Genomic DNA, 25594 nt, shown 5'->3' with positions numbered 1-25594 from the left:
CTTTATCTGAGAACGCTGCAAAATACAATTTAAATTTAGGCTACTCAAAGTTTGTTACATATCCTACTCCTCTCTGCTAAACTTTAGCGGCCAGTGTGGAGTCATCAAAGGCACTTTGCGTCTATGAGCTGTAATTGGATTACGTATCTCCCAGGAAAATCTGACCTGACCATACTGAGAAATAAACTGAGAAACAGCATTTTGAAATAACCAAGTTTGGCACGGATAATGTCTTTAAATCATGTGGGGTTTTTTTAAGAACAGCAAATTTCTTCGATCAAGACTTTTTAGGATCACTCATAAAGTCCTCACGGGGCTTTACCAACCTCTGTGATATATAAAAATGATGCAGTCTGCGCCTGCTGTGTTGGAACAGATAAAATAATCCGGGTATTTAACCACACAACAGTGTGATACAAAATTTGAGTCATATCATCCAGCCTTATCACTTTGTTTTCTTTGCTCTAACGTTTTCTGTCGCTGCACCTGCAGGAAAAAAGGTGCCTCTCTATAAAGCCATTGGTGTGATAAGAATCAGGATGCAAGGCCTGACAGATTGTCTTCTTTGATAACATTTTCTACAGACTGAGCTGAGTGTTGTTGGTTTTTTTAATGTGCATTCATGACTGTGGTTGGCTTTGCTTTAGGTGACAACCCGAGGGGAAGCCCACCTGGAGCTCAACGCTTTCAGGAGAAAACACGACTGTGCACTGGTGATATCAGGAGACTCGCTTGAGGTAAAGCATCTGATTGTGTATGCGTGTGTGCAACCCTCCTACCACCCACTCGTCTCTCCTTAAGAAACTCTGACATGTCCTCTGTTTAATGCTTGATAGTATCGCTGCCACTGAAGCCTCTCTGGAAGTGGTATCTGTGGTTAGACTCACTCTGTAGAAGTTTAACTGTTACTTTGGTTGAGGTGTACAGTTGAGATCAGTTACGTGTTTCGGTATAAGATGCTCACCTGTCCGTTTTGGTGGCTTTCCTGTAGGTTTGTCTGAAATACTACGAGTATGAGTTCATGGAGCTGGCATGTCAGTGCCCTGCTGTGGTTTGCTGCCGGTGTACCCCAACCCAGAAGGCCCAGATAGTCAAACTGCTGCAGGAGCGCACAGGCAAGCTCACCTGTGCTGTAGGTGAGTAGACAAAGGCATCAACAGCTTTTTCATGTGCCAGTTCAATTTTCATGTGTTTAACCTCAGAGCTCTGACCCCAATTTTTATTTCCTCAAAACATTTAGTACATTTTTTCTGGGGAGGGCATTTCCACAGAAATCACCACCTGATAGTCCTGGTTTAGGGATGGGTACCGAATTAGGTACTTTTATAGGGGCTGGCCAAATACTGTCAAAACTACCAGGTACCGATTCACATAAAATCAAAAGGTACCATGTTTAGGTACCTAAACGCATCCTTATGACTCTGAGGGAGCAGAGGAGTAGGTGATTTTCCATGCTGGACATAAACACAGCATCACGTGGTTATATATTGAAGAATGTGTTAAAAAGAAAAAACTTGAGATTTTATTGTTAAAGAATTGATATTTTTTACCACATAAAAACTACAAAGTAGGGATGCCCTGATGTGAAAATTTTGGTCAATACCGATATCAATATTGCTAAAAAAAATAAAAACAATCTGAGATGATGTGTTGAGGTAGTTGAGACGGTAAAAGTGGCACAATCTCGAGAAAAGACGACCACAGAGAGGATCAAAGGATGGAGTGCTCAAGATGAACGTGATCAAAAAAAGGACGTTTTGTCTGTTTTTTGGATCAAAAACAGGAAGAGAGACATAAAAGAGGTAGGTCCTCTCTTCTTAGGTGGTTTTGGTGTTAACACAGTCATAGAAAACAATATTATTTGGGTCTTGAAAGATGGTTCAAGATGCTCTGAAAATGGCTGGCAGCTAATGTGAAAATATGTTGGAAAAAAATGACCAACATAGGCCGATACCAATATTGATAGCAATATATTGTGCATCCTTACTAAAAAGTACCCAATATTGGTACCATTGAGTATCAATACTGATTGCCAGGTACCGGGCATCAGTACTCTATCGGTTCAAATACCCTGGTTTGTCACTCATTTGTATAGTTCCCTGCCCCAGTCCCTCTGGAGACATAAGGAAAGAAAGACCCAAATGAAGAGTGTGAAAAGCTGTAGATAGTCAAAGTTTGGCACTGATGCTGTCTGCAGTTATTTTAACTCTCATCATGTAAATACTTCATTTTTTGTTTCTTTATGGTAAAAAGCTAAACAGCTTCAAGGTACCCACAACCAGAATCTAGAGTGTCACAGGGTCCTCCTCTCCAACTCAAAACAAAGTGGGAAAAACATAGGCGTGGTTGAAAAATTAAGTTTTAATATTGTTTAATTGGTTGCTGGCTGGCCTCCACAGTGCTATCAAACTATTTACAAAAGTGCAAAAAAACTGAAAGCAGTTCTTAAAAATACAATGTCACTGTGGTCTGAGTTTCGTATGAACTCAACAATCCACAAAAACAACGTTTAGGTCTCAAAAATGTACAAAAACATGGCTGATCTGCCTGGAGAACCCAAAATGTTTCTTTAGCAACTTTTTAAAACCCTTTTTCTGGCGTCAAATTTGAAATGAGCACAAATTTTTGGGACAAGACTTTTTTTTCAACATTCTACATTTTGTCTTCAGACTATTTTTAATTTAATGTAGGGTTTAAATAATCTGCAAGGCATGAAAGTCTGTTTTTAATAAGGCTGAACAATTCATCCAATTGAAACTGTCATCGCAATGTAATAGAGTGCAATTTTCAAATCGCAAAGGCTGCAATTAAAAAAAAAAAAAAAAGTCTTATGTACAAAGACCTGGAGGGAATATAGTAACTTGTACTTGTTCTTCCTTAAACCTAGAAAAAGTCAATATGCTTTTTTGTGGCAAATATATTACATGTCTACAAGAGTTAAAATTAAATCAATCAGTAAATATTTTATTGTGACTGTAATAGTTGAATAATATGCTATTCTTATCAATTAATCTCATAACACGTAGGCCTGTCCTACAGGAAAGTATTGCAATCGCAATACTGTCCAAAAAAACGCAATTTGAATATTTTCCCAAATTGTTCAGCCCTAGTTTTTAATCAACATTTTATAAGGCATACCAACTACAAGTACAACTAATACAATTGATAAGATCGATGTAAAGTTATTCTGTCACAAATGTTGAAATATGTCATGATGGCCATGAAGAGAGCACTTCATTTTTCAGTGCTTCTGATGTTCTCATGTACCCACTGGTTAAATAACACGTTTTTCTGGCCTTTTTCCCTCCACTAATCATTTTTACAGGCTATCCACAAACTAGAATAAAAAAAGCATGGAGAGTATTTAGAGCGAGTTATACTCATTCAGATTTGTTTTTGCTCTGAAATATTTGCAGTTGTCCGTTTTCAGAGATAAATGAAATGCTAAATCGAGGTCAGTCAGGACCCATGGGTTCTGGGATTCAGGCAGGATTGCAGCAGATGCAGTCCGGCCCTTGAGCCATCTGCATAAACCGTTGTTGTGCAATCAACCAAAGATTGCTGATATGGGACCTAGTTAATACTTTTCAGGCTACAAATGGAAACAGGAACATTTTCAACGCCATATTTTTTTATCCCAAGCTCACATGTGCTGCATCTTTTGGGCTTTTTTACATGAAATATCTTTGTTTTAGAATATTTTTGATTTCTCTTTTCTAACCCAGTTTTAGTGGAGAACTTTGGCTGCCACCATCTCGTAAAGGAGGTTGTTTTGGTGCTTCTGTGTCAAAATCACCTAAGTTAAAAGTGAAAATTTGATCTTTAGTTTTCATAATTTTGGCAGACTAAATATCTGCAGGAGGCTTTTACATTCTCCTCTAATCTTCTAACTTTGAACTGATTTAAGCTCCTTGTTTTACTCTTTCCTGCAGAGCGAACCCGGCCCATTTATCTCAACCTTTATCTGCTAAATTCCAAACAGATCTGTCATAAAACTTACTTTGGCTGTACTTCTGATCTCATTATCAGGCCAAACCAAAGGAGTGGCTTGTGAAATATACACAGACAGGACTCTGTGAGAGTTTGAAATGGTGAGTCACTGATGTGAATCCTGACACCTCGGTTGCTTTTGTTTTCTCTTAGGGGATGGAGGAAACGATGTCAGCATGATCCAGGAAGCGGACTGTGGCGTGGGAGTGGAGGGAAAAGTAAGACTCTCTCCATCTCATCGCTTCGCGCTGCTTTGTGTCGCTCTCACAGATTTTTGCTTTGTGTTTCCTGTCAAGATCTCTCTCATGTTCGGAGGCATGTCGAGAGACGTGCAAACAGATGATTCCTCTTTTTGAGGATCTATTGTTTGGGCAGAGGAAACAAGAATGACAGGATGCTTTGTGATCCAGAAAAACGAAGAGTCTCTTTGTACTTTTCGCAGTTCTGTCAGACACGAAATACATACATGTCAGAAAGTAAAGAGCTTTGAGGATTTCTTGACTGTAATGGAGAGTAAATTAATGACTCTCGTATTTGTTTGTCACTGTTTGAGACAGCAGCCAATTAGCTTTGCATGAAGATGGGAATCACTGAAATTTGGTTCTACATACTCTGCCGACTAGCTTTTGTAAAGCTCATATCTCATTGTCCAAGCTGTACAAAATCCTTAAGTGCAAAAACATCAATTTGTATTTTTATGTCAGGTTGATATCTATTTCCTCAAACAAGACAAAAAAGATTATTAAAAAAGGGAAGTCATTTTGCAGGAAAGAAAATAGTTTAGAATAGAATAGAAAATACTTTATTTATCCCTGAGGGGAGATTCAGGAGGAGTCACAGCAGCAGTCAAGAAAACAAAAGTAAGAAAGTGTACAGAAAGTGCGAAAAAAGCTGCATAAGAAAATAGATGCTGACAGCTTGTCCATCATTGTCCAGTTAGCCAGCCTCCACCTCCACAGGGTCCAGGACTGAGCTTCTTCAGCAGTCTGTTCAGTCTATGTCTCCTGGATCCTGTCTGCTCACAGCAGGTGAAGTTCTTCCAATGTTAGCTCTGTTAGCCATGTCTGTGAATAGCATAATGCTACTCTGCCTTCTGGTATTCCCTCTGTTGTTGGGTTAGCACAGCTAGCTCGTCCATCTCATTGGAGATAGATCTTACGTTCCGAATAACGATGGATGGAAGGACAGGTCCATGTAGTCACTTCTCAGCTCACACCTGAGAACCAGCACGTCGTCCTCACCTCCTTCTCCTCACCTTGTGGGGAAACATCAGGCCTTGCACCAGTTAGCATTGACATGCTACAGGCTGCTAACAGCTGATTTTAAGTGTAAACAATGAGGCCATGGTTACATGTAGGATCTCCAGACAAACACAGGAGAAAAAATAGTAAAAACATCACTGAAGACAAAACCAGTTTGGTGTCCATGACCAACAAATGAACCATACAAAGTAGTGATCCGCTCAAAATGCAAAGATGTTGAAAAAGGGGCCAAAAATTCAGAAGAAATGGACAGTTCAGTTCAGTTCAGTCCACAGAGTTTTACATTTGTCCCTGTTTGATCTACTCTGAATGAGCCCCATAAAACCTTTTTTTTAGGTCAGCCCACACTCCTCACAGCTTGTCCTCACATCCCTCTGTGCCGTATGTTCAACAGGAAGGAAAGCAAGCCTCGCTGGCCGCTGACTTCTCCGTGACTCAGTTCAAACACTTAGGCCGGCTCCTCATGGTCCACGGGCGGAACAGCTACAAAAGGTCTGCGGCCCTCTGCCAGTTCGTCATCCACAGGAGCCTGTGTATCAGCACTATGCAGGTAGAGTCCAACTTTGAATAAAAGCTGCTTTTGTTTTTCCTCCAACTTTTACAACCTAGATCCAGTTTGCAAAACTCTGACTGCAACAAACCATAATCGTTTTACATGGCATAACTTATGTACATCTCTATCAAGATTATCCGTTTACTCACTACTACTCTTAAAAACAAAAAGTGGTCTTTTGGTTGTATAGCCCTCCAAGCAGGTTGGAGTTTCACCACAACCCATGGCTTCTTAAAAGCTAAAATTTAAGAAGCTCTGCCCCCAGACTTTTCTGTAGCTGTTTGTTGACACACATCTCTACCCACATAAGGTCACTCAGCGGGTTAGTGGGCAGAGAGCAGGGTCAGTTTTCTTTAATATTCCCCTCCACCTTCTCCCGTTGGCCAAGACTTGAAGTAGAATATTTGGCCTGAGGTAAAATCACAGCTTAAATCATGTCTAAAACTTTGTCTATGGTATGACCCAGCGGTTGAGGTACAGGATAATTGGCCTGATTTTTGTCCCAATCTCCCCACTTAGATCAAAGCCAGCAGAGAACAGATTGTCTGATGTCTGTAAATGACATTGTGAGGGATTTTCCTGTCCTGTGAGGTGTGTTGAGAGTAATTTTTTCTGGTCGGAGCCGCTCGGGAGGCCTCCAATTAAGCGATCGTAGATAATGAACATGTTTAATATTTGCAACCGAAAATCCTGTAATGTCACGTGTACCGGAGCAAAGCCAATCAAGATGCGAGCTGACTCAGCTGACTGACCAAAGAGGAAGTAAGAAATCTATCTGTAATACTTAAAACGACTCTACTCACCTCCAACTCACACCATTACGCATAGAGCCCATACCCCTGCTGTCTCCACTACTGTTTCCGTAATCCTTTTTCTTTTTGTGTTTTTTTGTAAATTCACTAGGCCGAAAAAACAAATAATTGCTTTTTCCCATTTGTCTGTCATGTATGTTATATTCCACCGATAATAACCTAGCTTTTGTATCCTCTCGTGTCTTCATAGCCTGGTTGTATTTGGCCGTGTTTTTCAGCTTTGGGTGCTGGAACATGTTTGTTGTGTTGCCACCTTTTGCTGTAATAGTTCTGCTGCATATTTTGCATTTAATGTGTTTTGTTGTGTCTGAGCTTTGGTCAGCCAAACTATCTCCACATCACTGAGGTAGCTCCACTTCTAGGCACTAAATCTTCATGTGAGGATGAAGTTAATGCTGCGGTGCTACTTTCACTCTCGGCCATTGTTGTTTTTTACACAGCAGGGAGCGTCATACGTCATTGCATCTCTGCAATGTAAATATCACAAAATGACAAATTTATATCGTAAAAAAAGTTATACTGTCATTATTGTAGACGGTATGATATGGCACACCCCAAGTGTGGATACTCACTAAATACTTTTACTTCACTAAATATCAGTTGTCAAAAAAACCTCAGCTAATGTACGTGTTCATAAAAGTACAGAAAAACAAGTTTTGTTGAACAGTTAAATCAAACCTTGCTTTAAAAAGATTGGTTTGTCACCTTAAGCTGTGTACATGTTGACAGGAAACAAGATAATTCATCTAACATACTGTAAACACTGTCTAGGTAGAAAAATGACCCTGCAAAAACAGTGAGGTAACAGACACTCAGATATGCGTGTTAAACTTATTGAGTGATTTTACTTTGAGGCTTTGATCTGAAGTGGTTTATTATTTTGCTTTTTGTAAGAAAGGCCTCGTTATATGTTGAACTCTCAGCCCTGCACACTGAACAGTAAGTGAGAGCAGCTATAAAAGCTTTAAATAGAACTTGTGCTAAGTTAAGGTGTGGGTAAAGAGACGTGGGCTCTGTTTATCCACAACACCTAAAATCTGAAAGTGAGGAGGAAGTGATTGGGGTGAGGCAGAGAGACGTTTCAGGGGTGGTCATGGAAGGGTGGGGTGCCCGATGACTCAGAGGAGTTAGCCCATGATGCCCTTCTGAGCCCCAGCCCCCCTTAACAAACACACACACACTCACATACTGAACACCGTCCCAAATCTTATTCCCATGTCCCAGTCCAACCTCAGCCCCCGCCTGGAGGGACAGCCCATGACTCACTGCATGGTGGACTTTGGGGTTTCAGGGAGGCCCTCCTCTGCATGTCTCACATTAACGCCGACCACAGCCGCAGCTGTGACCTGTCTGCCATGAGGCCGCCTGAACGACAGGCTGACGGCTCAATACTGGCATCATCCGTATGTTAGAGACACATGTTGGAGTTAGTCAGAGGAGTTTGACTTTCTCCAGCAGGAAGCTGTGGTGAAGTGAGAATGACTACTGTGTGGGGTTTTATGTGGGATTCAGCTAATTGATAGTCAGAGTGTGGTTGCCTTTTGATTTGTGTGTTAGAGGGCAGGCTGTTGTGTCTTTATTTTTGTGTTTCAGTGACTTAAAACTCCAATAGAATAAATGAAATAATCTTTTTTCTTCTCATTTGTTTCCACAGGCAGTCTTCTGCTCTGTTTTCTACTTTGCCTCTGTCCCTCTCTACCAAGGATTCCTGATTATCGGGTGAGATACAAACTCTGACTGTGGATGACTTATCAAGAGAGCATTTGGCTGCCTTGTTTCCTTGGCATTTCCTCTGTGTTAAAGCACTGTGGAAATGTGAGCCGGGGAAAATATGAAACTATTATCGTCTGATTTCAAGCATGAATTGAACAATAAAAAGTGTGTAGAGTCTTGAAAATGAGGTGTTTTATTTGAGCATGATTTCCCACTCTGTTGTTTCAGCTACTCCACCGTGTACACCATGTTCCCTGTCTTCTCCCTGGTGTTGGACAAAGATGTTAAATCTGAGGTTGCTATGTTGTACCCTGAGTTATACAAGGATCTCTTAAAGGTATTTGATAAAAGCTCATGCACACACACTGTTACAGTGCAGAACACGTAAGGAGAATGATTCATCTTGTTCTTCTGTTTTCTCTCTGCAGGGTCGACCACTTTCTTTCAAGACATTTCTAATATGGGTCTTAATAAGCATGTATCAAGGTAAGGAATGGGTCCTTCACATGAAATGTTTTCGCTCTGCTGATGATTTGAAGCGTGGAAATGTGCAATCCATCGCACCAGGCTAAAGCAAAGATCAGAGCTTTTTCAGCATATGACCCCAAACATGTGGGTCTGATATTTTGGGGGTCAGACCACACTAACCCACATATTAAAAAAAATCAATCTGAATGAAAATACCCCAAAATTTAAGATACTTAATTCAGCTCATCTGTAGAAAATTAAACAGCCTGATACAGTGGTGCTTAGGGATTGGTTGCCTTTCACATCTGAAAAGATAAGGTACCAATGCTCAGTACCTGGGAATCTGTATCGTTACTCAACAGTACCAATTTTCATTACTTTTGTGTGTTTATGTGGTAATAAATTTGAATGTGTTTAACAATAAGATCTCAAAGTTTTTCAGTTTAACATATTCAATATTCAATATATAACCTTGCAATGCTGTGTTCATGTCCAGCATGGAAAATCGCTTACTCTTCCACTCCCTCACAGTCACAAGGATGTGTTTAGGTACCTAAACATGGTACCTTTTGATTCAACATGAATCAGTACTCGGTACTTCAGATGGAATTCGGTTGGTACCTTGAAAAGTACCTAATTTGGTACCCATCCCTGGTAGTAGGCCTGGTTTAGTCACCTCAGGGGTTTTTTGAAAAGAAAGAAATGTTGAACAAACATTTTCTGTTGCATGGCTTTTATAAAATTAAATCACTATTTTTGTTTTTATTTAATTTGATAAAAATGCAATTGTGAAAAGTTTTTGATTTTTCAAAGCACTTCACATTCCTGCCATCAGTGTTTTGCTAACCTCACCTGTCCAGAAGAATAGAAACAAATCAAATAACTAGACATGCACCGATTGATAGGTGCTGCTTTCCTCAATTTTGGGTGATTGGTGATCGGCCTATCCTTACATATGAAACTGATCTGGTATATCTCTGGAAGGTCTGACAGCCAGCCTTTGTTGCTTTTTGCTCAGACTCAGGACACTTAATTGGTTGTTTCAGTTAACCACGAATATTTCATTGTTTCACAGGTATTGTTCAATAATTTTCAATAAATAAGATTGGAACAATTGAAGGTATAGGCTGTCAGCTATAAAAAATAAAACTTGGAATCAGCCCAAATCGGTATCTACAGGTCAGGCTTTTTAAAGATCGGTGATCGGCCAGAAAATTGTGATCGGTGCACCCTTACAAATTATGGAATGACCTGACTCAACAAACGAAAGCCAACTCAATAAGTTTAAGCATGGCTCACACTACATGATTCTTGAGCCAATTTGACCCAGATTAGGCCTTCTCCACAATCAGCAAGGAAATCTCGGCCCTGATGTTTGGTCAAGATTATCTTCTGATGTGAGCAGGTGACGATCAATCTTAAGCCCAACAATTGGCTCAGAGACTTGTCTGAGTCACCTCGATAATTTTTAAACATGTTTGACATTTATCGGGGTAGTTTCGCTGCTCATTTTTGCTGAGGATGACAACAGCCAATCACAGAGAGAGAGACCCCTACATGGGACCAGAAATGGTTGTGGATTAACAGACAGCTTTTGTTTATGTTTGCTTCCTTGTGATATGACGTAGGATCATAAGGTGCGTCGCTCTCTCTGGTCTGATAATCTTGATGTAACCCTGTACTGTGTGCTGGTCATTATTTCAAATCTTGTTGTGTATGAGAGAAAGTGCATTTTGATGGGTTTTCAAGCGCTTAAGTCTTTGGCATCATCAAAGTCAAAATGTTAAATAACTTTCAAAAGGGTAAAAGAAAGAACATATTTATTACTGAGAGGGTTAGGAGTAAAAAGAAACACCAGGGTCACTCAGTCAGTTTAGATTGATCATGGTTTATCATTATGAAGATTTGTTCATTTAAACGTCAAAGTATTTTTTGTTTATAAACAACATTGGTATCCCATGGCTCTCTGAAACACCCACCTAATGGGAGCAACTCACCTTTGGACCAATGAAAACCCAGACAGGACAAAGACTTCTGACTAATATTTATCTTTTTTCAGCCCACACACTTCATCCTTTATTTTTTTTTTATGTCTTTATTTGTGAAAAGCTTGAGGTAACTTTCCTGACACGGACCATTAGCAGTGAATAAGCATTGATAGAAGCATCAGAAGCAACGCCCTGAAACCTTATTTCTGTTTGTTGTTAAAACATATCAAACTGACTGCATCACTTTATGATTGTTAAGAAAATGCAGTCAAAGTGAAGGTAAATATTAGTATAGTTTGACTTGTGAAGGTTTAATGTACTTAGTTCCTACAGATTAATATTTGAATACCTCCTAGATCCCCTTTCTTTCTGCCATAAATTGTCTGTAATGAAGAGTAATCTCCTCTCTAAATGTTACTCTCTCCTTTCACCCCACAGGGAGCATCATCATGTACGGGGCGCTGCTCCTCTTCGAGTCAGAATTTGTCCATATCGTCGCCATTTCCTTCACCTCTCTGATCCTGACGGAGCTGCTGATGGTGGCGCTGACCATCCAGACGTGGCACTGGCTCATGATCGTCGCCGAGCTGCTGAGCTTGGCCTGTTACGTCGCCTCGCTTGTGTTCCTGCACAAGTTCATCGGTAAGTACACCAACAGGAACTGAAAGTAGATTTTAAAGAGGGGGCGATAAATTTGGACAAAACAACAGAACAACAGATGCATGATTTTACTGCAGCGTTGGAGATGTTTTTGTGCTTTCATCGACCTTGAAATAGTGCGTCAGCATTCAGCAGTATGAAGGATATTCTTATTCATATTAGGCCTCTGGTGTACAATAAGCTGGACACTAGGAAGGCTAAAGGTGAGTGCAATGACAAATTGTCCTCGTGTAGTAACGATGGGGAAATGCCAACCATCCTGTTAGTTTCCTGTGGCCTGCCAAGGCTCGTGTTTTTATCCCAGCGACGCCAAGTTACATAAAAACACAATCATGGGCATTTAAGGAGGCCGCATTGTTGGTGTTTATATAACCATACTACAGCCTGCATATTTCCAGGCTATTTGACATCTTTTTTAGTCAAAGTTACAAAAAAACAGCAGCCACTTTTAGTCGTGTTATATTAAGACTTGTGACTTATACAATACTCCAACCAGGAGAATTCCCAGCCCTTATTTTCAGCTTTATTTGGGGCGTGGAGTTCCATTTTCAGCCTTAAATCTCAGACCACAGAGGATCATGACTGGCATGTGGTCAAGTGTACCCTTTCTGGACACTTTTCTTCTCTGGTGCAGGCAAACTGTGAGACTCAAAGGATATTCCTCTAATGAGCTTAACCAGAGATTTTTCAGGTGTAATTGAAAATGCAATTGGCTTTTTTTTTTTTTCATCTTTCAGGGACTGAAATGGCTCCAGTATAGAAAGGCTTTTACATAAACTATCCGGAACTATTTGCTTGTTGTTTATACGAGAGGTTTAAAGTTTTCATGTATTTGAAAAAGGTGCAGGAACTTTCAGTTGTTTCGCAGAGTTTGATTATCTATAACACTGGGGAACACAATTTTTGTTGATTTAGGTCTGTCAGCTGTTTTTAACTAATTTTTGGGTGAGGAATCCAAAACTGATCTCAAGTTTTTCTCTATCATGTCAAGTTTTTGAACGATAGGATCCTCTTTTCTTAAAAAATATTAAAAACACTTTACTGAACAGTTGGGCTGCAGCTAATGACTATTTTAGTAATCGATTACCCTGACGATGATATTAATAATTAATCAATGAATCAGGGAAAAAATGAACATGACTGACATGAATGTATTGTCACTTAAAGACTCAACATTATGGACAAGGCAGGGCAGGTCAAACAGTTGGCCCCCTCCACCTTACCACTATCTGTAGCAGCTAACGCTAATGCTAACGTTCGTTTAATAAACTCCTCGTGGTTTTTAAACAGGGTGAGGATTTAATAAAAAGACAAAACGAGTACTAAAAGACATACCATGAATTTTACAACATATAAAAAGAGTGTACGTGGGATTTTGTAGCTCCTCACCTCGCTGTTGAGCCTCCCGGCTTGTCATCGATGAGCCCAACGTGATTACGTTTTAAATGCTGAATCATTGCAGCCGTACTGCCGTGCCATACCAGGTCATTTTTTGCAAATGTAGCAAATAACACGCCATGTGCTTGAAATACTCCCAAACTCAGAATTTTTTGGCAAATGGCTTCTTTGGCTCTGCCATAATGAGCGTGTGTACTGAATGAAATTGTTACATATCACACAGGATACTGTGGACAGTAATTGAACAAACATAGCTTTATTAAACTTCCTGCTGGCTTGCAGTAGTACTCCTGTATATAGCCCTTAAAGTCTCAATGGCTTCAAACACATCATGTTTATTCCTAAAAGAGGGAGGAAAATCCATATGGATCTTAACCTGACCTGATTATTCAACAAGAAATACAGTGATGGCCAAAATTATTGGAACACTTATCATATTTAAGAGGTTTCAGTTGTTTTTATTGATTTTTTCATTAAAATACCTCTAAAATGAATAAAAAAAGTCATCATTGTGTCATTATTCTCTGTATACCGCAGGTTAGAGTCATCACAAGGGGATTTAGGCCATTTTTCATACAAGAAGAAACTCTAAAAATGATGGACTGATCCCCTCAAGTCCATACCTTAACTCTATCCAGCAAATTTTGTCAAGTTGTAAAATAAATTGTACAGATCCGTTGAAAATTCAAAGGAAAGTCTTATCTTGAGTTGCAGAAGTCATGGGATAACACTAGTGTTGATGTTCTCAGACATGTGCACCTGTAGATGCTGCTAAAGGTGGCACAACTCATTATTAAAGTTTAAAGTGGATAAAACAGAAGGACTTAGAGCAACCACCTGCATGTTTCATGATCAAACAAATAAAAATTTGTGTTTTCAGATTTTTCAGGTGTTCTAATAATTTTGGCCACCCCTGTATGTACCAATATGGCTCTGAAAACTCAGACATTTCTCCACTGTGAGCTGTCAGTGATGATTAAAATTTGTGCCTCTGTGCCGTCAAATCTCTTCTTAACCTGTGCCTCTTGGTCCACACCAGACGTGTACTTCATCACCACGGTATCATTCCTCTGGAAGGTGACCGTCATCACGCTCGTGAGCTGTCTGCCACTTTACATCCTCAAGTACCTCCGCAGACGCTTCTCCCCGCCTAACTACTCCAAGCTGACCTCCTAAAGACTCTAACGGAGCCTCCGGTCTCCTTTTTTGTGGGACAACAGAGAGAGTGAGACGTCTGTCTTCTTCCAGCCAAGCCTGTGCTTCTACCAGAGCATCAAACACGGATTTATCCCCTTTAATTTATCTGACTTTGAAGTGTGAAGGACAAACTGTTGTGTCTGTGACGGGTTGTTACTGAGAGTTTGTGTTGAAAGCACTTTAACTTGATGTTGATGTTCGATGCAAAGACTAACTGATGGTTGTAGTGGAGAACAACTGCAGTGAATTGAAGCTTGAATTAGTTTGACCCATCTTATCATTATGAGGATTAAAGACGTTAAAACCTGGCCCCTCATTGCCAAAACAGTGCTGTACATAATGCAGGTCAAGTTTGTCTTTCAGTTTAAAAGTCAGGAACGTGAGTGGAAAAGCTGGAAACTTCACTGAATGTGTCATTTGTTCTGAGAGCTCTCATTTTGTCTCATCTGAAAGCTGTTTTTATCGTCGGACGCTTAATTTGACGTAGCATTCTCACTCAGGAGTTGATTCAGACTCTCCCTAAACAGTGACTCCTGCAGCACTTTGAGAAAAACAGTTAAAAAACAAAAGTTTACTGGCTAGACTTTGCATAAAACACACGTCTGCAAGTTTGTGTATTTGTTTATGCGTCACCGTGATGTGACGGTCCTGCACGGCGGAGGAGGTGCGGTTGTTTATTTTAGCATGACCCGTGATGTCTGATGTTAAATCTGTCTTAGTCTCTTTGTACGGACCCGGAGTTGTTAGTGTTTGTGGAGCGCGGTCAAAACAGCCACAAAGGAGCGACGGTTATTTGTAGCTGAGAAACCTTCAGCCGGGGGCTCCGTCCTGGCTGTGTGGTCCACAGGAGAATTCGAAGCCTCTCATGTGGCGGCCCGGCAGGCCAACGCCAGCCGCTCTAAGCATTGCATGATGACTCACTGTAACAGTGACCTAAAGCCATAACTGAAAATATCTCACTGACCAGAGTCCTGTCGTCTAACCCAGGGCCCCCTCACCTCACTTCTACTAACCTCCTGCAAGAGAAAAGGGATCAAACACCTCTGCTTTATCTAATACAATGTGAATATTGTCAATAAGTATTACTAACACTGCACACAGAAGGAAAATAAGACACTTCTCATTGTTAATTTCACCACGTCTGTGATGGTGAAGATTCTGTAAATAATCTAACAGATTAACATGATCACCTATTTCAGACGAAATCAAGGAAAACTTCAGAATTCGACGTAAAAAAAAAGCATCATTTAGTTTAGTGACTTGAATCATGATGTGTCAAACAGAGCGACCAGGGTGCCATAAGTAATCATTTTTTAACTGAATTTAAAATTCAAACTAAATTCAGCGAGCTGTTTGCACAGAGTTTTGTTTTGTACAACTGATTATTTATATTTTTACGTTGTATTAGAAAGAACGGGATGCTAAAATGGTTTGGTTGCTTGTAAATAACCAGTATTTTTAATTTATTAACATGTTTATTTATGGTGTCGATCACACTCAAATGAGCAGAAACAAGAAGGGAGAAATGCATTGATGTCAATGTTGTGATGATTAATAAATCTCATGTTTTCTTTACTTGTGAGAAATTTTCTTTCTTGTGATGTTTGAAAAAAAGTCTCAAGTCCAAACTGGTGAAAAGCACGAGACTCTTTTTGTGAGTTTCTTTCCAATTTATTAAACAAAAAAAATAAAAAAAATCTCAGACTTAGTACACATGTAGTTGGGTATTTTCAAAAAAAAATCCCCCCTTCCCTTATTCGATTTTAAGAATACTTACGTCCACATGCAGCTGGCAAATTAGCCAATAAGTGCAGCTTGAGGCATTTCAAACCCATATTTGGTAGTGTTTTCCATGCCAGCCAATCAGAATGAGCCCCCCTCATTCAGGGGTGACGTTTGAGAACTGAAAATTCTGTTTACTAGCGTCTACAATCCGCTTGAAATCTTCAGTTCAGTCTGTTGTTCAGAACTTTTCAGCAGAATTTGGGTCACTTTGATCCAAAAAACAGGATTATCTTGATCCCAACAGAGGGTAGGATTTCAAGGTGGACTTCTGGAAGAAAATGTGTAAAACTTTTAAATTGGTCAAATTATACAACATTTCTTCTATTTAGTTTCCATACTTTGATTTTTATTTTACACTTGACTTGTTTAACCATTACAGTGATAATGTTGATGAAGTTAACTTAAGCTTAGGCTAACTTAGTCCCATTCAGAGCACTGGTTATCCGGATTTGGTAATCTTGAAAACTGTGTATCCGGATCAGGGTGATCCAATCCAATGTTGTTTTGAAAAACTGGTGCAAAACTGAGACGGATTACCTGATCATGGATAGCAAAAAATGGGATTTCCAAATCTGGATCAAAATGATCCAGATTAAATTCTTTGAACAACTGACCCATGGACTTCAGTGCTCTCTGAAGAGGGGTGTTTAAGCCACTCATAAAAAATGGCCTACTTTAACCCAATCCTTTTTTTTAATTTCAGGCTGTAAACATGTTTGAGAGAATTGGTGTTTTAATATGAGTGTTTATAGAGATTGCTTTGCTGTTGGAACAGCCTCAAGTGGACATTGAAGGAACTGCAGTTTTCAGCACTGCTACACTACACCAAACTAAGTCCACTAGATTTGACAAGAGGTAATGATTTCATTAGGTTGTATTGCCTTTGACATAAATTTAAAGCAGTGGGCAGAGTATTATTGTCCTAACTGTGACTCCTGGGAAAAATGTTTTTAAGATTCAACAAGATAAAATATTTGTCTAGCTGTTTTGTTTAGCAGTTTATTATTAGGAGCTGCATGGGACTGCACTGATCTTTGTATGTATAAGACTTTTATAGGCTGACAACAAAGGGAAACATTTTTACTGTATAATATGTGATTATGAGCTTTAGCAATGATCTAAAAGACTGACGACATTCAGTGTTTTATGGATGAATATTGTGACACAAAGCCACAAAAAGTAATAATGGAGCTTAATGTGGTGTAATGACCCGTTCATGAACTATAAAAGTGAAACCAGTCGAGCTTAATGTGGCCTTTGATGGCTTTAGTGGGCAGAGTGGAATTAAAACCGAGAGCATCCCAAACTGTTGCTTAAGAAAAGAATAGTAAGAAAAAAAAAGGAGTGCAGCTTTTTGTGAATCAAACTAATTCTTTCCTTTTCCCAGGGCATCCCTCGAACGTGGAAACTGAATCTGGACTGCATCTTTCCTCAACAATTTGCATGCAAAAACAATTATGGTTATTCTGGTTGTGTTTCACGTCAGTACCATTTGTGATGAGGTGTGAGTTACACAGGACATACTGTACAGGCATGAGGAGGAGGAAGAGGAGGAGGAGCTGGGTGTTTGGCACTGATTCACCAGAGGAGGGAGTCCCTGCTGCCTGGGGACATGTTGCTGCTCTGCAAGTCTCAGGTAATCCACAAACCCAAACTTCAACATCCAACAGAGCACAGCAGCTATAACTCAAAGGAAAACATTTCATCATTTTCTTAAAATTAAAGTCCACGCTTGGTTTGAGTTGAAGTTTTTACAAGGAATTGGTAAATTATCCATGAGGGTCATAAAAGTAGAAGCTTCGAGATGGTTTTAGTTGGACTAACTTCTCCCTCATAAAATCTCTTCGCCCCCCTTTTTTTGCCATGCAGTCAAGCATCTCCGCACTGCATGTTCGAATTAAAACAACAGTGGATGTCCAACTTTTTTTTGTCTTGTTCCATTGCCTGAATGCGCAAGTTAAACCATTAAAAGAAACCATTTAGGTTAATCAGTCCCATGAAAAGTGAAATTCCACCCCAGAATCAACAGAGCTTCCTGCTAGCTTGAACATTTGTGGTCTTTCCTCTTTTAATCCCTTCATTGAAGCCAGCTACGGAGGCCCCCCGCTGGTCCTCTGCCAATTCCACAATCCAATCAAAGTCCAAGTTTATTTTGAAATTTACTTTACAAGGTTAGGATTTTCAGCCTTTTAAAAAAGAGGTCGCTTACGCCTGTTGCGCAACAAATCCCGGCTAATTACCACAAGGTCGGTGCATTTTTATCTTTGGCACTTCAAGACTGGAATTTGTTTCCAGCTCGGAAACATCCTACACCCTGCTCCCAGTGGAACAGGGCAAGAAAAAAGAAAGGAGAAAGAAAGAGCAAGAGTCTACCATAAGTGTGCTGCTGAGTTCACCACAAGCTGTCACAGGGTCTCGACTGGAGTGGTTAATACAAATGATAGCATGGAACCATGTGGGATCCAGATTCAACCTTCAGGCCAAGAGAGACCACATCGGCAAGGTCGCTGAGCCTTCGCCAGCTTCCTGCTGAGAGCACTAAACTGCAGATTCTGGGTCACATATGATTTGTTTGAGGCCTAATAAACAGAGAAAAAGGTACAAATTCAACTTCTTAACTGATATAAAAATGGGGAAATACAGACTCAAAAAGTCACGATCGCTGAAAGGGGCTGTTTCTGTTCAAATACCTGATCCTTCGTTGTAGCGGAGAGACTTCTAGGTTTAAATCATCCTACATGTGCCTGCCCGGTGGTAACTTCAGGTCCTCAGCCAAGGCTCTGCTGACTGTCCCAAAGTCAAAGCTGAGGACCAAAGGTGACTGGGCCCCCTCTGTTCAAGCTACCACCCTGTGGAACAACCTCCCCTGAGGAGATCAGAATGTTAGACAGTTTGTCCTCTTTAAATCTTTTTTAGATGTGCTTTTATTGGGGATGAGCTAGCTGAGTGTGTTTTAAACATCAAATTGCTGCTTTTATTTATTCTTTATTTTATTTTTTGACAGTATCATGTGCAGTATTTCAAATCCTTTATCCTTTGTGGTTTTAATCGTTTTAATTGTTTTGTTTTATTTTTACAGATTTTTCCTTTCCTTTATGTAGTGGTGGTTCTTAGCCTTTTATATATTTCTATATTTTTCCTCACATTTTTCTTTTACCGCTCTTTTACTTCTTCTCTTCTATTTCTTTTTACTGATTGTTTTTATGATGTAAAGCACTTAGAATAGAACAGAATAGAATAGAATAGAGCTTTATTGTCATTGTAACAAGTACAGCAAAATTGAAGTCACAGCAGCAATCAAGAAAACAAAAGTAAGAAAGTGTATAGAAAGTGCAAAAAGGTCCATAAGAAAATAGATGATGTCCATCATTCTCCAGTCAGCCAGCCTCCACCTCCACAGGGTCCAGGACTGAGCTTCTTCAGTCATACTCCATCTCTGTCTCCTAGATCCTGTCAGCTCACAGCAGGTGAAGTTCTTCCAATGTGGCGTTGGTGTCTGATGTTAGCTCTGTTAGCCATGTCTGTGAATGGCATGATGCTACCCTGCCCTCTGGTATTCCCCCTGTTGCTGGGTTAGCACAGCTAGCTCGTCAATCTTATTAGAGATAGATCTTATGTTCCAAATAACAATAGATGGAAGGACAGGTCCATGTCATCACTTCTTAGCTCACACCTGAGAACCAGCACGTCGTCCTCACCTCCTTCACCTCACCTTGTGGGAAGACATCAGGCCTTGCACCAGTTAGCATTGACATGCTACAGACTGCTAACAGCTGAGTTCACATGTAAATAATGCAGCCATGGTTACATGTAGGATCTCCAGACAAACTCAGGAGAAAATACAAAGATTACAAAAAAAAAGAGACGAAAAAAATTACAAGAAACAGACAAAAAAGAGAGAGCTGCTGCAAAAGGCAACCATAGCCAACAGGGCAGTGCCTAGGGACTAACTAGTAACTCTGTTGTAACTCTGTTTTGAAAAGTGCTATATAAATAAAGTTTATTATTATTATTATTATTATTATTATTATTATTATTATTATTATTATTATTATTATTATTATTATATTCAAAGGAGTATTTTAAATCTAAAGAACATCAAGTTTTTCCCAAATTTACTCATCCACGAGTTCATTCAGATTTGGACCACAGAGCAGATTAGTCAGATGAGGAACTTCTTAAGATCCTGAATTGGCCTGAAAGTCATTGGAAATGTTGGACGGTTAGCTTTCACTGACCTGGAAAACATTTACTCCATTCTTTTATCTTTGCCTGAGCATTTCCTGCTCTCCTTAATAGGATTTTTTTTTACTTTATTTTTTTAAAGTTTGGTCTGTCTATGTCAAATGACCCAATTATCGGCCAATCGCAGAAACAGATTTTATTCCAAAGACTGTGAATGGAGGATTTGACCTTTAAAGGAAAGCAGCAACTGGTTTTTTGAGAAGGGTACTACTTTGGCCAACTAGGTCACAGATATTTACACAAACTGGAAGTTCCTTACTATAGCTTTAACACCACCAATGAATCTGATAGACAACACGACTCATCTTCTTCCATGTACAACCAAAATACTGCCCCAGTATGCCCTGACATATTGTTCTGGTGGAGCCACAGGGCTGGCTCCACCCCTTCCACTAACCAAAACAAAATTTCCTTTACCGATAAAACGTCAAAGTGCCCTCAGGTGGGAACAGTCACTGAGAACAGATTCTTTTGTTGATTCCAAGAAGACTCTTACAGGGATACGGAAAACTGACTGACTCATGCGTTTTTTTACTTTTTCTCTTGCCTCCTCTTCTCTGCTAATCTGGTAAACATGAAATTCAGCTCAAACGTATCTTTTTTTGTAAAACACATTTCCTACGTTTATGACAGCAACAGGTGAGAAGAGTCAGAAAAAGAACGTAACATCTGATAAAAACCAAAAAAAACAGTCAAATAAAATGAGTCAAAATCTGAAAAATCCTGCGATTGGCTATTTGCCTTGTCAGATGTGTGATTCACAGTGTTAATTCTCCTTGTGTTGTAGTAACAAGCCTGCACTAAAGTGTACACTTTCTCTTTTTAGTTCCCTCAACCTTAACTTTTGATCAACATTTAAGCCAGGACGTGAGTGTTCTGCCACTCTGTTGTGTTCCTTTTTGGTAAAAGGAAACAAAGCTTTATTCTTCTTTCTAACAAAGAGCCACATGGAAATCACAAAAACACAAATTGCTAGATGTCTCCCAAAGATGCTTTTTGTTTACTGTGTTGCGTTTTTCTTCTTTGTTGGATTTATTAGCAGAGTACAGCGTGTCGCACTGCTATGGCGTTACGCTGTTAGGTAACTGATGCGGCTATCGGCAGCCAGCTCAAGGCCCATTTATACTCCCTTTATGTACGAAAATGTTGGCATTGCAGTAACCAATACATCCACCAGGGAGGGAGGCAGCCCAGAGTCAAAAGTTTATGACATCAAAACTCAAAAACAAGCATGGCAACTCTGGGGGAGGTATTAATAATATACTGTTTGCATAAAAGACAAAAACGGAGGCCGTGTTGCAGAAGGCGGTGGTCGGTGAGGCAGTTAAATACATCGGGAAAGTTCTGCCATTGTTATTTCTTCTTCTTAGTGTCTCACTAAAGCTTTGTTTCTAGTAGTAACAGCAACACTGCCCTCATGGTTTCCAGTGGTACTGCTCCGTTTGGTCTGTATCCGTAAGCTTCATAGAATTGTGCAGAAATACGGACGAAATTACAGAAGGCACTGTCCATGTCCGTGTCCGTATGTAACAGTGAGCATAAATGGGCCTTTACACGCTGCCTACCATGAGGGGGCTGTTGGCTGTGGAAACCATTGACTGTACATAGAGTGGACAGCGTGGCTCCACCATTTACCATTGTACAACTTTGAAGCCACAATACTCCTGTCACAGGTACAGGCATTGTGCAGACTGAGTCTGTGCAGTAAACGCTAAGAAGAACTCAGAGAGAATCTGAGTGGAGCCGGATGACAAATATGTTAATTCGTTTTTATTTCGAGAGTAATCTCTTCTTGGCTGAAGAGACATATTCTACAACCCCGAAAAAATACACAAGAACAGCAGCTGTCAATCATCGTTGAATGTGACATACAGCTTTGTTTTTAACTGCCTAATGAGAACAAAACTTTTCAGAAAAAGAGGACGTGTATACAAGGCAGACAAATAATATCTTTAAATCACCACAAGAATCAGATGTGAGAAACCTTTCTCCGTGGTGTACGTACCTTCTCATTCCGCACAGCCCCATCCAACTCCCTCTGCACGGCCTCCCCGCCGATGATGCGGAGGAAGGTCTGGACCTCGGCGGTAGTCCATGGCACTTAGACATTTAGACATGGCGGGGATTTGTGTCTTTCTTTACCACCGCTGTCGCAAAGGGAAGTGACGATTCTACCGACCAATCAACGGTCTGTAGTGTTGTAGCTTTTTGAGAGCAGATCGGTTCAGTCTGGCACCCATACGGAAGGGTCCCAAAAAAGTAGGCTGGCTCGTCCCGGTTTTTGGGGATCTGTCCCGGGATAAGTCAATGGAAACGCCGTAAAAAGCGTGCTGTACCGAGACGAAGCGAACCGGACTGCTTGGTGGAAACGCGGCTTTAGTTTCTTAAAGTTTGACCACAGCCCATCTGGAATGCCTGGGGAGATGGATTTTTTTTTACCTGTACTGCAGCCAGCCACCAGGTGGAGCAGTTTTTGTGGTGACCTCAGTGGTCTCAACCAGACCGCTTGGTGGAAATGTGGCTTAAATAAACTGAAAATATTTTCAAAAAAATTTGAATTGACATGTTTTTTGTTTTTGAGTTATGTTCTGTCTCTTAAGGACAAGGCAGGCTTCAAGATGTGTTGTTCAGCCAGTCACCAGGGGGAGCTCTAGAAGTTTTGGCTCCACTAGGAAGAGCTGTTGTCTCTATAGCCTAAAACAAGCTTTCTAAAAATGCAAGAAGAAACAATGCTAATGTTAAACTTTGTTGGGAATAAAAATAATTAAATAAAAGTTCTCCTTTGGTATAAAGATTAACCTGTTTAGTGAACCTTCTAAGTTGCACTGAGCTGTCTAAGACAACAGACACCCTCCATTTGGATTGACACAGTTTAATGAACAGTCGATGATCTGTTTACTACACACTGTTTCTGCTCTGTGTACACACTGGATTTTGGCAATGACAGGCCCCTCAAAGAGACATTGCAGGGCATGAACACACACACCCTCCTCTGGCTCTATTTATAGCTCCGTGGGTCTGGAATGCTTTGATTTGTCTTTGCACCCATGGTTGTTAAAGACGAGCTGCAGATGTGTTTCCCTGCCTCTCCCTGCGATCTCTAATGACAAAGTTAATGCCTCTGAAAAGAGCCAGCCCAAATGCCCACATCACTTTAATACTCTCTGGATGAATTCTTTTTCTAACTGATAAAACAAGTGATTAATCGGGATTGCTGAGGCAGTTAAATTGATGAATTTACAAAGGGAGGAGTGAGTTTTTCTTTCAGCTGAATGAAGTTTGTCCTACTTTGTTGTGACGACCACACTGGCTGATTTTATCTGTATGGTGCTGATAATAACTACAGAGATTTTTAAGTTATGAAATAGGATGGAATTGGAAACCTGGACAGGACAGAAATAGTGTAGACAAGCGGGGGGTTGATATTGTTTCATGGGATTTCATAATGCTGCGCTCAAAAGGGAAAAATCCATGAGCTAGTTCGCCACTTTTCCACTGGACTTAAGATGCTCGAATTCTCTCTACAAACATTCGAGTATCGATCAGAATCCTGTTACATAATGAGGCGGTTTTCACCCGCCATGGATGTATATAGTTTCCATGTTGATGGAACGTATTAGTTCATTCACACAACTCGGAAAAAGAGGGGAAATGTTTTCCAGGGATCTCAAGTTGTGGCAGGAAGGAAATAAGATTCCTTATTGCACAATGACATGCCAGCACTGCACCCAGACTGAAATCCTGTCAGTAGTGGTCTGAACAGCCTCAGCGCTGCGTGTCTCACAGCTAGGGATGATTGTTAAGATGATTATCAAACAAAATTTCACTTTAATCGTCTGCGTTCTCTGTAATTAACTCTAATTCATGAGCTACACCCATCTGACACAGCTTTTAAACTGCTCCACTGCGAACAAGAAAGTCCTCAACTAACAAATGGTGCAACTTGTTGAACTTTCTCTTTTTAAATTATTACGTGAACATCATGTCCAAGGTAGAAATAATCAGACATAGATTAGATTCTAAAAGATCAAACTGCACAGTTTTATTTATCCCTTCTGTGAAGAGGTGTTTGCAACCTCATATAGCTAGAGAACAGTATAGATAATCAATTCAATGATAAAACAAATACAAACTCGTTCAAAAGACTAAAAATTAAAGCTCCCGTAAGGAGTTTTTGCTTGTTTTGAAACTAGCTTTAACTCCTAGTGGACAAAATCAGCAGCGTAAACTCTGATCTAATTTCTATTTAGGTTTCAATGTTTAATAGCTAGCATCCTGTCATAGCAGCTTTTTATATACGCCACCGTAAACAGTTTCAATAAGTGATGAAATCAACAGTTATAAGACAAAACTTTACTTAAACTTGAATAAAGCGGGGTGCAGGCTCAACAGGGGAAGTTGTGCACCCATAAAGTAAGCAACCAGGGTTTGCTTCGCACCTGAGGACCCACACTCACATGTTATTCCCTCCCAGTTTCCCACTCTCCTTATCCCCTCGAAATACAGGAGTAAAACAGGGGCAGCCTCATGGGGGGGGATTTTGGTGGACTGCCATTTCTGAGAATGATTTTGGTAGACTGTAGATTTTTGTCTTTTATTCAACTGTGGTTAATGTTGCTGCTCTTACAGCCTATAATAGATGAAAAGTTGAGGTGGCATGGCCCATTGGTGCGTTAAAACACTACTCTTTAGCCAATGAGGGCCATTGAAGGCTGATGCACTAAAACTTTTTAGAATATTATCAAATTTTAAAGGATCAAAAAGGAACCAAATCTGTTTTAAAGTGTACAGCATACCAATACTGTGTCTATATCTATATCTATATCTACATATATTTATGTATCTATATATCTATATCTATCTATATCTATATATCTATATATCTATCTATATCTATATATATATCTATATATCTATCTATATCTATCTATATATATATATATATATATATATATATATATATATATATATATATATATATATATATATATATATATATATATATATATATATATTTATATATATATATATATATATATATATATATATTTATATATATATATATATATATATATATATATATATATATATATATATATATATATATATATATATATATATATAGATATATATATATAAATATAGATATATATATATAAAATAGTTATTTAATAACTTCTGTAATTTAATGCCAACCCAAAATTGAAATCCTGGTTCTGTCCCTGGTGTAAAAGCCCCAAAACATATGGAAGAATAAGACAAACTGCTTTGTCCGCAAGGGGTGCCAAAATCCACACAGTCAGAAAGATCCTCACAGAAGCTCTAACACAAGGTTTAATACCTTAAATGTGCTTTGGAGAAAGATGCTTTGACAATTCAGACAAAACAGTTTATTATAGCACAGTAATGATCACTCATTTTGGGGAATGGGATTTTATCATTTTTATGGACTATAAATCACACTTTTTGTCATAAATTAGCTCCTACAGCAAGCTGCTACAGCATGTTAGCCAAGTTTGGCTC

At 39.6% G+C, this 25594-nt stretch overlaps 1 protein-coding gene across 1 annotated transcript in view; it reads left to right on the top strand.

The window, feature by feature from the left end:
* Window positions 1–15588, top strand: part of atp9a (ATPase phospholipid transporting 9A) — a 43955-nt gene extending 28367 nt beyond the window's left edge. Inside the window, exons 20-28 of the mRNA XM_074681219.1 lie at window positions 648–737; window positions 992–1136; window positions 4144–4208; window positions 5647–5802; window positions 8272–8336; window positions 8559–8667; window positions 8759–8816; window positions 11225–11428; window positions 13884–15588. Of these exons, the coding sequence (XP_074537320.1) occupies window positions 648–737; window positions 992–1136; window positions 4144–4208; window positions 5647–5802; window positions 8272–8336; window positions 8559–8667; window positions 8759–8816; window positions 11225–11428; window positions 13884–14020 (1029 nt within the window). The 3' untranslated portion in view covers window positions 14021–15588. The remainder of the gene's footprint in view (window positions 1–647; window positions 738–991; window positions 1137–4143; window positions 4209–5646; window positions 5803–8271; window positions 8337–8558; window positions 8668–8758; window positions 8817–11224; window positions 11429–13883) is intronic.
* The last annotated feature ends 10006 nt before the right edge of the window (window positions 15589–25594 follow it).

The sequence above is a fragment of the Halichoeres trimaculatus genome, unplaced genomic scaffold (assembly GCF_033239565.1).
Source record: "Halichoeres trimaculatus isolate MK-OKI-2021-1 unplaced genomic scaffold, fHalTri1.1 fHalTri1_scaffold_11, whole genome shotgun sequence".
Lineage (NCBI taxonomy): Eukaryota > Metazoa > Chordata > Actinopteri > Labriformes > Labridae > Halichoeres > Halichoeres trimaculatus.
This window is presented reverse-complemented; position numbering and strand designations above follow the sequence as displayed.